The sequence below is a fragment of the Pararge aegeria genome, chromosome 12, assembly GCF_905163445.1.
Source record: "Pararge aegeria chromosome 12, ilParAegt1.1, whole genome shotgun sequence".
Lineage (NCBI taxonomy): Eukaryota > Metazoa > Arthropoda > Insecta > Lepidoptera > Nymphalidae > Pararge > Pararge aegeria.
Window position 1 is genome coordinate 8,031,138 of NC_053191.1, and position 15,475 is coordinate 8,046,612.

Below are 15,475 nucleotides of genomic sequence, written 5' to 3' on the forward strand. Positions count from 1 at the left end.
CGATAAAAACATTTTTTTTTATTCCACTACAAGTTAGCCCTTGACTGCAATCTTACCTGGTGGTAAGTGATGATGCAGTCTAAGATTGTAGCCGGCTAACCTGTTATGGAGTATGGAAGTCATACCCTTTCACATGTCTTTGAAAACATTATGGAGAACTCTCAGGCAAGCAGGCAGGCAATTGATATATGCAATAAAAAACACATAACTTAGAAAAGTTATTAGAAGTGTGTGCTGGGATTATAACTAGGTCCCCGAAAAGTGATTCCGAAGTCCCAACTGATTCAAAATCAAGCTTTTTACGCAAAATCGTTTAATAATGTATAAATTGCATAAACTTTGTAAAACTACCTCAGGAAAATGGACTAGAATGGATAATTATCAGTCATTTAAGCATGGAAATTTGAAAAAAGATCTCCTATAACTTAGACAAGAAGTAGATTGATGACGGTAGCCCGGTAACTCGTAAACACGAAGCGCGCGTACGCATCCATCCATCAAAGACTCCAGTGATTTATATCGCAGCTCGAGCGACCAGGGATATTATGGCAAATTGATTATCTGTGCTGCTGCAACCTGCATAGGTTTCAAAACATGTAATCTACTAGATGAACCTAAAATCGGAAACACCTAATCTTTCCACATACCAAATATAATGTTTCTAAATCGGAAATAATTATATCTATTTTGTGTCTCATACCAATTCATATTTAGGGCTATTCAACAGAGAATTCGCACAATTCCAACTGTCCTATGATAGAAGAAGCATGTGCCTATGTTTGTAGTATATTTAAAGAGACGGTAACATTTTTTAAGATACGATAGTACATTAATAATTTCACATTTAAATAAAACAGTTTAATTTATTTTCCGTCTTTGTTCCGTAGTCCACCACGCTTGTCCAGTGCAGATTAGTGGACTTAACTCACCTTTGAGAACATTTTGGAGAACCTCTCAGGTATGCAGGTTTCCTCACGATGTTTTCGTTTACCCTTGGAGCAGTGATAATTGCTTAAAATGCACATAGCGTAGAAATGTCTAGGTATATTATATAATAGAGATGCGTGCTGGGATTCGAACTCGCTCACCGTAAGTGAAGTAAAAGTCATACCCAGTACCCAGTAATCTATCCCCGCTTGAAGGCATTATTTATTTGCCTACTTTGTCATTACAGGATTACAAATAGGTACGGCATGTTCTAAAAAGCCCACGTTGTTTTTAACTTTTTTTATTATCATCAATGGCACTCAAATCTAAGTAATTGAATTACTTATTTACAAGCTTTTATTTATTTATGAATAGTATACAGATGCATCCTTAAAATTGCCTTTGCGTTTGCGAACTAACTGACGTCTCTAAACATAATTACCTAAACATAATTATCTAAATTCAGTGAGAAGTGAAAAAAAACTAGGAAGTTCAGGCAGACGTCATGACGCGGAATACGACTGAGCAATCAACCGTGGTGATACGGACCGTGCTTTTAGTGATGGGGTAGACAACACTACAAAAGGACTGTTCTCGATGGGACATTCTATCGATATTTTCATGATCCGCATCTTATCTCATTAGAAGATAAGTTTTTGAAGCCTAGGCTTATTAGGTATATGGCAATTTGTCTATTGCAAGTCGTAGATACTAGATAGCCGAGGACATAAAGTATCTCGGCCATGGCGCAAAGCCTAAGTAGTAAATAAATCGAAATCAATCGATCCACAAAAAAAAAAATGTGTATGCTTCGCTGTATGGTATACCCTCAGTAATAAAAATCAGTCGCATTTATTACCCTGTTTTTGCTAAATTAAAATGAGCACAAGAACTATCCAAAACCGAATCACGTCGCAATTCTATAAATCGTCCACAGTTTAATGTTGCTGAAACCCGCAAAATCTTGTCATTAAACGCTCTGTTGAAGCCAACATTGTCCCTTTACTAAAGCTTAAAAATTACAAACCTACATTACTATTTATGGAATCTAAAAAATATTTATTCTATAAATATTCTTAATCTTATTATTAAGCAATTTGCATAATATTTCTACTAAACACATTTTATTTTGTGATGAATAATAAATATCTATTTATAGGATAATATTCGATACGATTTTAGCCCAACTGACCATTTGTTAATACACTGTTTCAAATATGTTAAGCTCAGACCTGAAAAGAAAAACATTGTTTCTAGACTTGCCATTTTAGAGTAAAAAAAACTGTTATTCTTATACTGGAATTTCGTGAAAGGAGTGTGTAAAACTACTTTTACACCTTGCAGTTTTTTTTTACTTTGTGTGTAAAAGATACACTACACAACTATCTCAAATAACTGAATATAAGGATAATATTATTTAAAAATATATATGAAACCTTTACACGAACAGAGTTCCACAGAAAGTGCAGGCATCTCAATATCCCAAATGTTCAGTGAATGATGCAATAAGGTTTATAAACATAGATCATGAAATCAAATAAATATCACGTTGCAATCCTATAATCGCCCACCATTTAGCGGTGTCAAAACCACAAAAACCAATCATCGACTATAAAACGCTCTGTTGACGTCTAAATCGTCACGTCACTAGCTGCGTGAAGCGTCACAGTTACGTGCTTGCGAAACGCCAAAACTCTGGTCAACGAACTTATTTATTTTTACTCTTTTGAATTTTTTAAAAATATTAACAGGCTAATAAAATGATGCCCGCGCAAAGTTGACCATTTAGCTTTTTGGGTTCCGCAACCAAAGGGTGCCCACGGGATCAAACTAATTTAAAATAGAGGCAAGTTTAAATTTTCTCTACCAAAAGTATCAGTTTTCCTTTTCACAAAATCAAGCAGATTTTCAGACACTACAATGAAATGAGTTTTCCAGAGTTTACCAAAGGTTTACGCGATACCTTATCGAAAGCGGTTAAAAAGTAAATAAAAGTCACGCTCAAATGGATTTAGATAAAGGCTGCCATTTTGAAAAGCGTGACCAATAACAGTTGTATATGTTATCAGTGTGTGATAACAATTCCATTTATGAATGCTACACGCCGATTGGCTGTGCTGGCAACAATGTCGTTTTTAAACATTAAAATAGAATCATATTAACTTTGAAATTGGCTTCGGTTTGTAGAACTTTATTAATGTATGAAAATTAATCGAAAAGTAATTACATATCAGTAGATAATTTGAATGTCATAAAAATCTAGAACGCTAATTCGACTATCCCAGTAGGATACTGCAACCAATTTATGATACCTAAAGTAATGAGGTGATTAATCAAATTTTTATTAAAAACTTCCCGGGGATGGATCAGATAATGAAATATGGATAAGCCACAGAACTAAGAAAATACAGAATCCGTGTACACGACTAATATTGAAGCATCAAAAACCACTCCACTTTAGTAGTGTTTCTCGAACAGGCGATTAGTCACTTCATTAATTTAGCAGTTCACAGTAATTATTTTACCTCGTATTATGGTAAATGTTCTAAACGTTTACCATAAAATAAGCAAATTGGTAAAAGTGATAGGTACGTGCTCGGGACGTCTTCTCTGTTTTTAGACACAATGCATTATATGCAATAATGGCTGAATGAGGATACTGTATGTTCTTAATTCTGTTGGAAAAGTTAAGAGAATATAGAAGTCGCTAAAAGAAAAATAAGCCAATCAAAATTAAACCCCCGTGTTTGTCATATGTTATGACTAAAAAAACTTGGCTCCTGTTTAATTTACCGCGCAGCAATCTGTGACTTGTCTTATTTCAGTTAATTAGCTACCGTCATTGCCGTTGCGTTATTCTCGTTCGCTTTCTATTTAAACTAACTTTCTCATATCTCGTTATTTGTTTTACAATTTTAATTATGTGCTTTGTTGTTTGTTAAAGAGTAGAACATGTCATAGAAACACGTAGACTTGATAACATCTTTGATTATAGCATTGTTCTAATTAATTTTATCAGAATAACTTAAAGCCACTCCACTCGTGTACCTACTAGATAGCGTTATATTTTGCCAGTGTGTTTTCTAGGCTCCTTTGATAACTGCTTTAATTAATTTTCTCTAAAAAATGGAACTGCTGAAGGTTAAACAGGGGGTTTTACAAGTACAAGGGATGAGCTGTGGTTTAGATTTTGCTTAGATGGAGATACGAGTGCGTTGTGCTATTCAGTCTGCTAAAACTCGATACGCTCAAGTAAAACTTTTTCGATAGGAGATGTTGCTTAGTCTCATTTTTCCTTTATATTTATTTATTGGCTCTACCAGCGATTTTACATAAATAAAAATAATATTCCTTATCATATATACATTACACAGACTATGCAAAACCATTAATAGGTAAACACTAAATGCTAATTTCGCTTATGGACTCATAATTTTAACAGCTGGTTAGCGCAGTGGACAGCGACCCTGCTTTCTGTGACCAAGGCCGTGGGTTTGATTCCCACAACTGGAAATATGGATGTTTTTCAGTGTCTGGGTGTTTATCTGTATATTATAAGAATGTATGTGTATTATATTCATAAAAATATTTATCAGCTATCTTACTACCCATAACACAAGCTTCGCTTACTTCGAGGCTAGATGGCGATGTGAGTATTGACGTAGTATATTTGTATTTCAAAGTAAATCAATAAAAAAGAATCATCAACGAAACAGAAAAAAACTAAATTATTATTATAAAAGTAAGTTTTGTTCAAAATTAAAATTATGTTATACTAAACTACATACTAAACAGACTAATTATACAAAATAAACAATGATTAAGAAATACATATTAATAAAATATGAATATAAAGTAACGGAAAGTATCCTATCAAACTCTGGACTACTGACTGATTAAGTTACTGATGATAACTTTACGAAAAGTGCTATGCGAGATAAAGAATTTTCTCAAGCTCAATTAAATTTTCTCAATTATTTTTTGTCTCGTGGGAGGCTTCTTCCGTGGCTAGTTCCCACTCTTCTGACAAAAATGTGACGCTAAGCGATTTTGCGTTCCGGTACGATATCGCTAGAAACCTATTCGGTATATGGGGTAATACAACTGCCATACTCCCTAACAGGTTAAACAGCTACCATCATAGAATGCATCATTACTTACCACCAGATGAGATTGCAGTTAAGGGCTTATAGTGTAATAAAGCTTCTTCGAAACACTCTTAACAGCTTGTGTTTTTCTTAGTGATCCTAACACTGGGAGGTTGTTTAATGAGACGTGGCAAAAAACTTCTTGCCTAGTTAAATAAATATTGCCCTTTGGCAAAGCGTATATATATAAAACTTGCGTATGCATTTTATGTTCCAAGTGAGACCAGACCAAATCTTCACATATTCTACAGAACTTACCTATAAAAGAATAATGAAGTCGTAAAACATTCTATGAATGGCCAACATTTTTAATTTATTAGATAAGCTGTGGATATGCCGTTTAAATATTTAACTGTCTGTCAGCGAGCAGTCGTAAAAATATTGAACGGCCCCAATCACGATTTCGTAATAATGAAATACGAAGATTTCGCGCCTTTATTGACCGTGAAAGATGTCCAAAGTGAATAAATTCCTCTGCTAACACCATTGTAAACTGTTCTACTTAAAAAGCTCTACTGCTAGTTTTACTGCTAAGAGGCAAAAGTTTTTTGTCAAAAAAATGTGACTAAATATTATCTTTGTACCATAAGATTTAATCCATCAGAGGTGTCTTTATACTTGATATCTCACTTTCAGTATCATAGTTACTTCTAATTACTTACAATGACTTACCCTTATCTCCAATACTATTATTAGGTACTGTTTAATTATTTTTAAATATGGTTAAATTGTTTCAACTTACTTACTTATCAATTTACCTGTAAGGTTTCTGTACTACCTATTCTGTTACTAAAATAATAGCCAGAATCCAGAGAAGAGGTTTTTATAAAAAAAATAATACAGCCTTTCGAACTTTTGCTATGATTTCCTTGCTCATTATTCGAAATTCAAATAATCGGCGGTATATCACTATACCGCCGATTATTTGAAAGTCTAAAAATCTGAAAATCCTAAAACTGAGCTAAAATAATTTGCGAGCCTTTATTTTTCTTATGCCTCAAACTTGCTTAAATATACCTACCTAAGGTAAATTTTTAAATAAATTTAGATACATACGAACTCTAAAAACGCTAAGTTATTTAGTAATGTTTGGTACGAAAGCATTCAAGAAAATGTTACGTACGTATATTAAACGAACATACAAATAAGATGTATGAAGGCGCGCGGAAATAATTACTTTTACCTTTTGCTACGCCAATTGGCTGTACATGGGCCATGCAGTGCGTGCAGTGTGGTCGCAGCTTCAGTGACGCCATCTTCGCGTTCCTTTTTTAAATATGCGTCCCCGGTACGTTTTGTTTTGTTCTGGTGCGTTTGAATTTTATCGACACTTAATAATTGTTTGTTTGTCATAAATTCTCATTATATAATAATTTAAGGGTGCTTTTCATCATCCAACTTTCAAAGAAGGTCTTCAAATCGACGATGATATCTTTAGATGTGGCACGTGTATAGCTGTATTTTATTTTTATTTTTAAGCATTCTCATTTATTTCAGTTCTAAAGGACGCTTTTATTATTGTGTCTATCGATTATTCATACTCTGTTTCGTATTACTCCCCTATACAGCCAAGAGTTACTGCAAGAGCAAAACATAACGGTCTTTGTAGTTTCTTTCATTGAGCCTATGATGGTGTTTGCAAAACCGCTATGATGATCTGTATTCACCGGTTCCCATATGGCTCTATATTGTTTATGGCGGAGAGAAGAACGAAAACAAAACGCCGTACTGTTCGGTGCTTACGTATTATAGTTAAGCTGGTATTGTGTCGGTCACAGCGGGGTTCCGATCGCCCGCTGTGTCGCTCTCAACTCTCTAAGACCAAATTACTAGTTCACCTCGGTCACCTTGCTTGCCAGATTACACATTCGGATCTAAGGATTTAGGGTTAATAATACAGGATTATTGATCTGTCTATAAAAACGCTAAAAACGAATTTAATAGTAGCATGTATTATACAGAATACCACGAAAAGTTGAAGTACACAAAATACCATTCATTATATGTGGTTAGGAATCCCTAAAATAACTATCTTCTAGAAACTTGACTAACTTCCCTATGGTAGTAAAAGTTTGAAACCATAAAGTTCGCCGCAAATCACAACCACTCAATTCGTGCAGGGAGTTTAAAAATCCAAACCATTCGATTTGTCATACATATTTTGTCGTATCTTCTTATATCAAAAGTTTTATATTCAGTTGGAAGGGAAAGGGGAATATTGTTTTATTTCTATTTGCCTATTTTATTTAAAATTAATAGATTAAAAAAATAACCTAATATAAAAAATATATGGATATATACTGAAAATATCATCTGATCTAAAGATATTGTTTTAAACAACAAACAAGGAAGTTTATATGAGTTTTGTAGTTTATTGGGGATTAATAAATGAATCCTTATGACAATTGACAATTGATATTAAGAAACGTACAGTGTGTTCGTTAGTCATATTTTATTTAAACGCAACGTTTATTTAAGTATTGACTCTACTGCGTTATAATCGCGTTTCTTTGGAAAACATTACTTTAATCATCTTAAAACCTCGGGTCTAAACAATAATTTAAAGTCAAACAATAGAGATATATAATATTTTATTAGTTATTTCGTACAAGATACTTGTTATCACCTTTTATTTCGAAGTGGCCAGTTACAACGGGTTAATACTTTAATCCCTATTATGATATTACCGTACGTTGATACCGTCCACATAATAAGGCTCGCAATTAATGCACGAAGCTGCGTAAAATTCGCCGAATTATGCCGATGGTATATTTTATAGACAGCGTTTGGTTGTGGTTTATTTTGTTCGACTCATTAGCACTGGGGGGCGCCTCGACCTAGTGAGGTGACTGCATATGACAGAACGATGCGAATTTTATGGTAAAATCTAAATCGATTAAAATTTTTCCATTTCATACAATAAGGTGAAAATCTAACTAATGCTCACGAACTATAGAAAGAATGATACAATAGCATATTTTATATTTTATGCTAACAGTAGGTAAAATAATAATAAACCATTATTAAACCAGACCAATGTCCCCCAACCCAATACACTTGTTTATTGATATAAATGTATAAAACGTTGAATTACTGAAGATTTAAATATTCAACCTTATAGCCCCCACTAGCCAGTTTTACTATAAGAACACGCTTTTCGCTTAATTTAAGGGAACGAGATTTTTAGTCATGTTTCTAAAACATGGCTCATTGTTTTCATTCTGCAGCAAACGAACGTGACTTTCAGACTAAATTCAATCCATTGCGTTCTTCGTTTCTGATTCGTCGACTTCCCTCGACGCAGATTAGAGCAATTTTGTACATATAATATGCTCGAGATTCGTCTCATTGGAACAAGGACCCCTATGCCCAATAATTAGGAAATTATTAATAACCTGAGGATAATTGACATGTGGTACATACAAAAAATGTCTAAGTGCCTACTGCTGTAATCATAACCTTTCCTTTTACCCTACGTAAGAGATAATTACCATATTTTTGTTACAAAGCTCTCGACTCTACATCACTAGTATAGGAAGGTATGCAGCAGGTAAGCGCCTCGCGACGTTTTATTTAGGGCAGAACGATATCCTTGCCAGTCTCTTATTAATCGTCTCTTTACATCCAACCGACCACGTAAATAACAATAGATACTTTATTTTTTACATTCTCTCAAGAGCGTAAAAAGTTCGCAAAACTTACGGTTTATAATTGTAAGTAGGACTAACATATTATTGGATATTGGTGTTTTTTGGCATCAAACAGGATTACTTACACGTTTTATTAAAATGATTCTATAGACAGTTTTGGACCAGTCATGACATAAATAGAAGATAAAATAGGTATTGTAAAAAACTGAGTGACTTACTACTTACGAGTCTACAATCTGACATGGGTAGGAGACATTTTCTCACCAGGGAAAGAACAAAATCGTATCTTCTTACACAGCTATATCAACTCCTGAAAATAAAAAACGTGTAAAAATAAACGGGGGTAAACTTCTCCTATTGCCGGTTGCCGTGCTTTGGCAGTGGACACGTAAATTTTATCTCTTCTCAGGGGATAAAATTGGGGGATATCATTTTTTCACCAGCCGTGTCGGCGGTTTTCTAGACAGAGTCTTACTTATAGTGGAGTAAAAAAAGAATCTCGCAGTTATAGGTAAACATCCGCGTTCCAACTCCATATTGTGAACTGTAGTGCTTAATACTGAGATTTTATGAGGTTTATAAGGCGTCAGACTTGCGGTAAAAGAATGGGCTCTCTCAGCGGTAGACGTATGAAATATAGTGTTTAACGCCGCTCGGCTTGTTCGGGCGATGCCCCGCGGCGCAGTACTGTCCGGGAAGGCTTTGAGGCATCGTCACCCCGGGAATAGGGCGTATCCACAAGTTTATAATTTCATCATTATTGAGTATAGAATAAAATGTTTACGTTAAAGCTACTGAATTTAGTTAGTCTTACAGTTGTACGCATGGATAATCATAATTACTTTAAAAAAAAACAACATAACAATATTGTTAATACGGTTTGTTTCTTTTTTTACTACTACAAGTTTGTCCTTAAATGCAATCTCACCTAATAATGCAGTCTAAGATAATAGCGGGATAAACTGTTAAAGATATGTGGCAGTTTTATTAAACCCTTGCCTCAACCAACAGTTTCTACGCGGCATCGTACCGGAACGCTTCAAGCGAAATCGCTTGGCCTTTGCTGGTAGGGTGGAAACAAGTAGGCATGTACCACACAAAGTCTCATGATCTCATCAAAACCCAGACTAATATTGTAAATGTGAATGTGTCGATTTATTTATTTGGAATTTATTTGTATGAAGTTTTTAATTCTTAAATATTGGCAATTTAGATAAATAAACCAGAAATACGCTATCTTGGATGTTACATTAATTTACATAAAAAATTCCAAACTTACCTAATTGGCAATCCAACAATGCTCGACATTTTTATGAGAAGCTATTAAGTAATTATAGTAATAAGTTTGAATATAGCTACGGTATATATTGTCTATAATACGTTTTTATGTATATCGGAATAGGCGTATAGAGAATCAGTGATTGTTCAAGGTAACTTTTAGGACTACCGATGGTCATTTTGTAACATGTTACCGTTTTTATACGTAACAATTAAATTTGATGTATTTTTTTTATGATATTAACTAATTATTATAGTTTGCGTCACGTTAAATGGGCGCTAACGGTCTTAATATGCGGTAGGCGATTACTTACACGAATTTGACAGGTTTTTTAGCCTATAGTTTTATTATTATATATAATTTCCAGTAAATCTTTAAATAATATAATCGCACTTTTCCGCTGTAAAAACTGTACTGCGCACATTGCTCCTCAAAGGTATACGCAATGTATAATAGACAATTTAGATAATCGCTGTTGTTAGATTTATATAATACTTTCATACTATTATACCTGATTGTACGGTACGGTGAAATATCCTTGTTTAAGCGATACCTCTCAAGCTAAGTTTGCAGATCGTTATGCCATCAAATATTTTATATAAAAGACTGTGTTCACATTCTTTGCAGATATTTTGTTGGCATAGATATCTTTTTATGTTTTAGAACTAACAGATGTCGGAAAATCCAAATCTTAATGTTTCCCCTATAAAAACTGTACCTACACACACAAATTTAATTAATCGCATTGAATTAATGAAAGATGTAATTAAATAAATTACCCACTGCGCAGAAAACAGTTAACTGTCAGAGCAATTTTTACGTGACCGTACCCACCTACCTCTTGCGTAGTTAACTTTAATAGGCGATTTTACTACTACAAATTGTTATCCCATTTCATATTTAGGTAGATATTTTATGTTTATTAGTGGCTTCTGTTCGCATTAACTTATGATTTACACTTTATTGGGCCATCATCGTAACACCGATACAACTATGTTGTAAGTAATAAATTATTGTTTATATGATCTGAGCCCTTCACACCTATTTCATATCTAGGATGGGGATAATAGTCCAGTTTTTACCTTTGGCAGTTAGTTTTTGAAAGTGCTGACACATAAATTCCCTGACATACGGCTCTAAATGAATCCGCCAATCAACACCGTTAAGAAATACGAGAATGAGGGATTACTTAAACGATAAAAAAGCTATAGGTTTAAGTTGGCGAACGAAGTTATCACCATCCCCTTACAATTATGTAAACATATATGAACGCTTCATACGTGCCTGTGATAGACCTACATGAATAAAGAAATTTTGAATTTTGTTGTCAATTTAATAAGGTAGATGTCATTACTTAAATTTCTAAAATTGTCATTACTTTATTTTACTAATTAATAATCAATTATTAGCAGGTCAGCAAATTATTAATCTATCAGCAATAAATAATTAGCGTATCAGAATCAGGCCGTAGTATCATTGAGGTAATTTATGTCTTTATAAGGACTGTATTGCATATACTTATTGGACATATCATTTTGAAATGGCTCAAATTTGATACATATTGAGTGGGTACAACAGAAAAAATTACAGAGTTTTTAGTCCACTGGACCATCCATTGCGAGAAAAACACTTTTCCGCGTACAAAAATCACTTTAGGAAAACAAATTGTATTTTAATACGTGTGAAATAATGCAATGATGTAGTTTGTTTATTTGTCGCTGGATTTACTGTGCTATTTCACACTTGTTTAATTAATCTACATGAAAATTAGAATTATACGATGATGCACAGTCCTTGAGACTGTTCAGTTCCTGAGAGAATTAAAATGAAAAGGTTACATAAAACGTAAAAAAGATTTAATTTAACTTAGTGACTTGGTTTACTCTTGACATTTCAGTAGACTTTTTCACCTTATATAAACGTATTTTTTAACCGCTGTAAAAAACGTATGCTATTATTACACTAAACTAAAATTAGCTTAAAGATATAAAAGGTCACTCTTGTAAAAAGAAATCTAAGGATCGACCTGCGTAGTAGATAATTATAAAAACATAAAAACTAGTGTGATTATATAAGACAATGAATATTAATAACACGGAAGTAACATTTAAATACGTATTAAATAGTAAAATATTAGGCTTCATTCTTATACAACGTTTAACAGAATTTCGAAATAATATTGAAGGATGCATAAGTATATTTTATAAGGAATCATCCTGAAAAATATTAAATCATAATAAGCATATTTATTTTTCCATGCAAATGAATTCACAACACTCTAAGTGTTTACTAATGACAACCCTATTGAAGATAAAAGACCGACACGTGCATAGTATCTACGCTCCGTGTCGCGAACCTAATAAGGTGACAGGAGTCACATGATTTTAATTTTCCATGTTATGTTAGGGCTGTATCTGATTTCTTTTAGTAAATACTATGGCAGTGATTTACTCGAAAACTATAAGGTTTTCGGATTCACAGAAAAGTCTCAGAGACAGCTTCTAAATCCTGTGTAGTATTATTTTGGTTTTCATTGAGACGTTGCATATTATTCTTAAAAATTAGTATAAAACGCCCACTGCGTTAAGTTAAACCATCAGAGTTCTTTTTAAGTGCCCCGACTATATTTTTAGAAAAAAAAAACAAAAAATCTTTTCTTCAATTGACAGTTGCCAAAATAGGTATATTATTTATTTCCTTTCTACAAAAATCTGTTCTTTAGACCATTGTTTAAAACAGTTTTATTTTAAAATGACGGTTTATTGGACACACCACGATGACGTCAATTTCTAACAAAATTATAATTCTGAAACAAAACGTCAACAATATTTCAGTAATACTGCTTCAAGTAAGGGAGCTGATGTCTTAAGTATAAAGGAAAGGAATGCCATTGTCAGGTTCAGTGTAAAACTATGTCACTCTGTACCATAGCTAATGTAATGGTGCTCTCACACGTGAGGTGCGATATCGCCGTTACAGTCGAGTTATAGATTAGTTGCGGCTTGCCACGCGGCAAGATACAGGGTTGATCCTAATTTTAAATTTGAGATATACACACCCTTTTTAAATCGCAATTCATTATTAGTTTTTCAAAATCATTTTTGCGTGTAGAATTTTACAAAAATGTGTACTACATTACGGTAAGAAATTTTGACGACTTCCCTGGCACAACGGTGAGCGCTATGAATTTAAGTTGGAAGTCCCTACCTGATTCCCGGCATGGCTAGTAGGAAATTATCTCTGGTCTGATTTGGTGGGAGGCTTTGGCCGTAGCTGGTTACCACCCTTCCGGAGCGATGTCGCTTAGGAACCAATTAGAGGTATGACTACCATACTCCCCAACATGTTAGCATCATAACTTATCACCAGGTGGAATTGGAGTCAAGGAATAACTTGTAGTTGAATATTAAAAAAAAAGAATTTTACCCACTTTACTTAATTTCAAAATTATATATATAGACAGTAAGAAATCAGCAGTGATAGCCTAGTGGCATCCTCTTACATTTGTAAGTTATGGGCGCGTTTTTATTTAAAAATATCGCATTGAAATCATTAAAAATATCACTTGCATTAACGGTGAAGGAGAACTCCATGCCTGCTTCATAACATTCTCAAAAGCGTGTGAAGTCAGCATTTGGCCAGCTTGGTGGACTACGGCCTAAACCCTTTTCATTCCGAGAGAAGATCCGTGGCCTGTAGTGGACCGGTAATGTAATTCTCAATAGCACTTTTTTTTTAAATAAGCGATGTTTATTGCAAACATAATAAATTTTTCTCTATCAAAGCCGTTTATTCCAACGTGCCTTACAAGGGGCAGCCCTATCACTAACTCACCGTTAATTCGAAATGACCGTCTGATGTGATATTGTGATATACTTATATTACTCGTAAATTATATACGAAAAATATAATGCTTTTCGACATCTTGTTTTCTAAATGTACTTGGCTGTTTTCTTAAACAGCCAAATTTATTATCTCCAAAGTCTGATTTTAGTAGGACATTTTTCAATTAATCTCTTTTTGGAATTCATAAGATAAAAAAAAAATTAACTACCAATGACTGGTCTTGTCTGATAATAAATGTATGTTTATCAAGCCATACATTTATTACAGTCTTTGTGTTTGCGGTATTACTAACATTTTAACTGCAAAGTAAACTCAAAGAAGTAACATGCGATACAACTTTGTAACCGCGGAACTTTTGTTTTTTAATTGGTAATAGACCAGCGCTTGACCACAACCTCACCTGATGAAAAGTGCAGATGTGGTCTAAGACACACGCTTGCCAAGAAGTTGCCTATTCACTCTTATTTTAAAGATACCCAGGTTGTAAGAGATAGGAAACAAAGATCTCGAAAAGGCGCTACAAATTCCAGGCATGCGTATAAGGAAGGGAGACGATAGAGTTCTTGGGATATTGACAACGTACGGATGTAAATCCGCCCGGTGTCTTGCGGTGCGATGGTACAATGGTGAAGAGGAAACGAGATCGAACGGTTCCTGAGCACACTCGCAAACTTATGGCTGCGGTCGCAGATGAAAAGAGTATGCATACTTTAAGTGAAACAGTCATTTCCTGTTTCGTCTGCCCAGCATGGTTATTATTGCCTGGGAGAGGCCCAGGCAATTAGAGCTTTAGTCGAGTAGAGGACTGTTATCGGCTATTGATGATACTAACCATGCATTTTATTTACAGGTTTGGTTTCAAAACAAGCGGTCAAAAGAAAGGCGTTTAAAACAGCTAACTTCAATGGGCAGGGGCCCTTTCTTCGGCTCCTCCCGCAAGATGAGGGGGTTCCCCATGAACCTATCTCCGGGAGGGTTAGAGGAAGGGCCGCCGGGGTTTCCGTACTTCGCGACAGCAGATGGAAAGTTCGAATTTGGTTATGGCCCGCCGTTTCACCATGACGCGCCGTTCTTCCACCCCCCACCGGCCATGCCGTTTAATCAGCCAGGTTAGTAGAATTTTCAATAACAACACCTACCTACTAAGTAATTTTCCTAGCAGAATGTATTAAAATCGAAATAAGCACAACCAACTAGTAAATACTTAATTACAAGAAGACCTAACTCCTTTTTACTACCTCGTGATTTCATCCAGGTATATTCCTAGTTAAAACCTTTAAATCACTTCTTCACTCTTACTTAGATCAATTTTATACAGGTGATTAAAATAATATCTCTTTAAAAATAAATAGTCTTCTTCATAAACTCATTGAGAACCCGGATTGGATTTAATATTACTCGGACCAAATTTTATTTACAGTTAAAATATTTGCGATTTATATGTTACAAATAAGTATTCAGCTAGCGTCTATCGTACAGTAAAAAGTTCAACCGATGCAAGGTTTTTAGCTTAAAAGTTTCGGTAGAGCAAATTGTTTTGCTTGATGTTGCTTTTTGCTTGGATTTTAAAATGTCCAAGTCATTTGCTATACTTATAAATATTCTATTTATAACTAAGGTGACAC

At 34.3% G+C, this 15,475-nt stretch overlaps 1 protein-coding gene across 1 annotated transcript in view; it reads left to right on the plus strand.

Annotated features, from left to right (window-relative positions):
- LOC120628307 (LIM/homeobox protein Lhx1) overlaps nucleotides 1-15,475 on the plus strand; it is an 84,003-nt gene that overhangs the window by 67,276 nt on the left and 1,252 nt on the right. Inside the window, exon 6 of the mRNA XM_039896615.1 lies at nucleotides 14,701-14,959. Within this exon, the coding sequence (XP_039752549.1) occupies nucleotides 14,701-14,959 (259 nt within the window). The remainder of the gene's footprint in view (nucleotides 1-14,700; nucleotides 14,960-15,475) is intronic.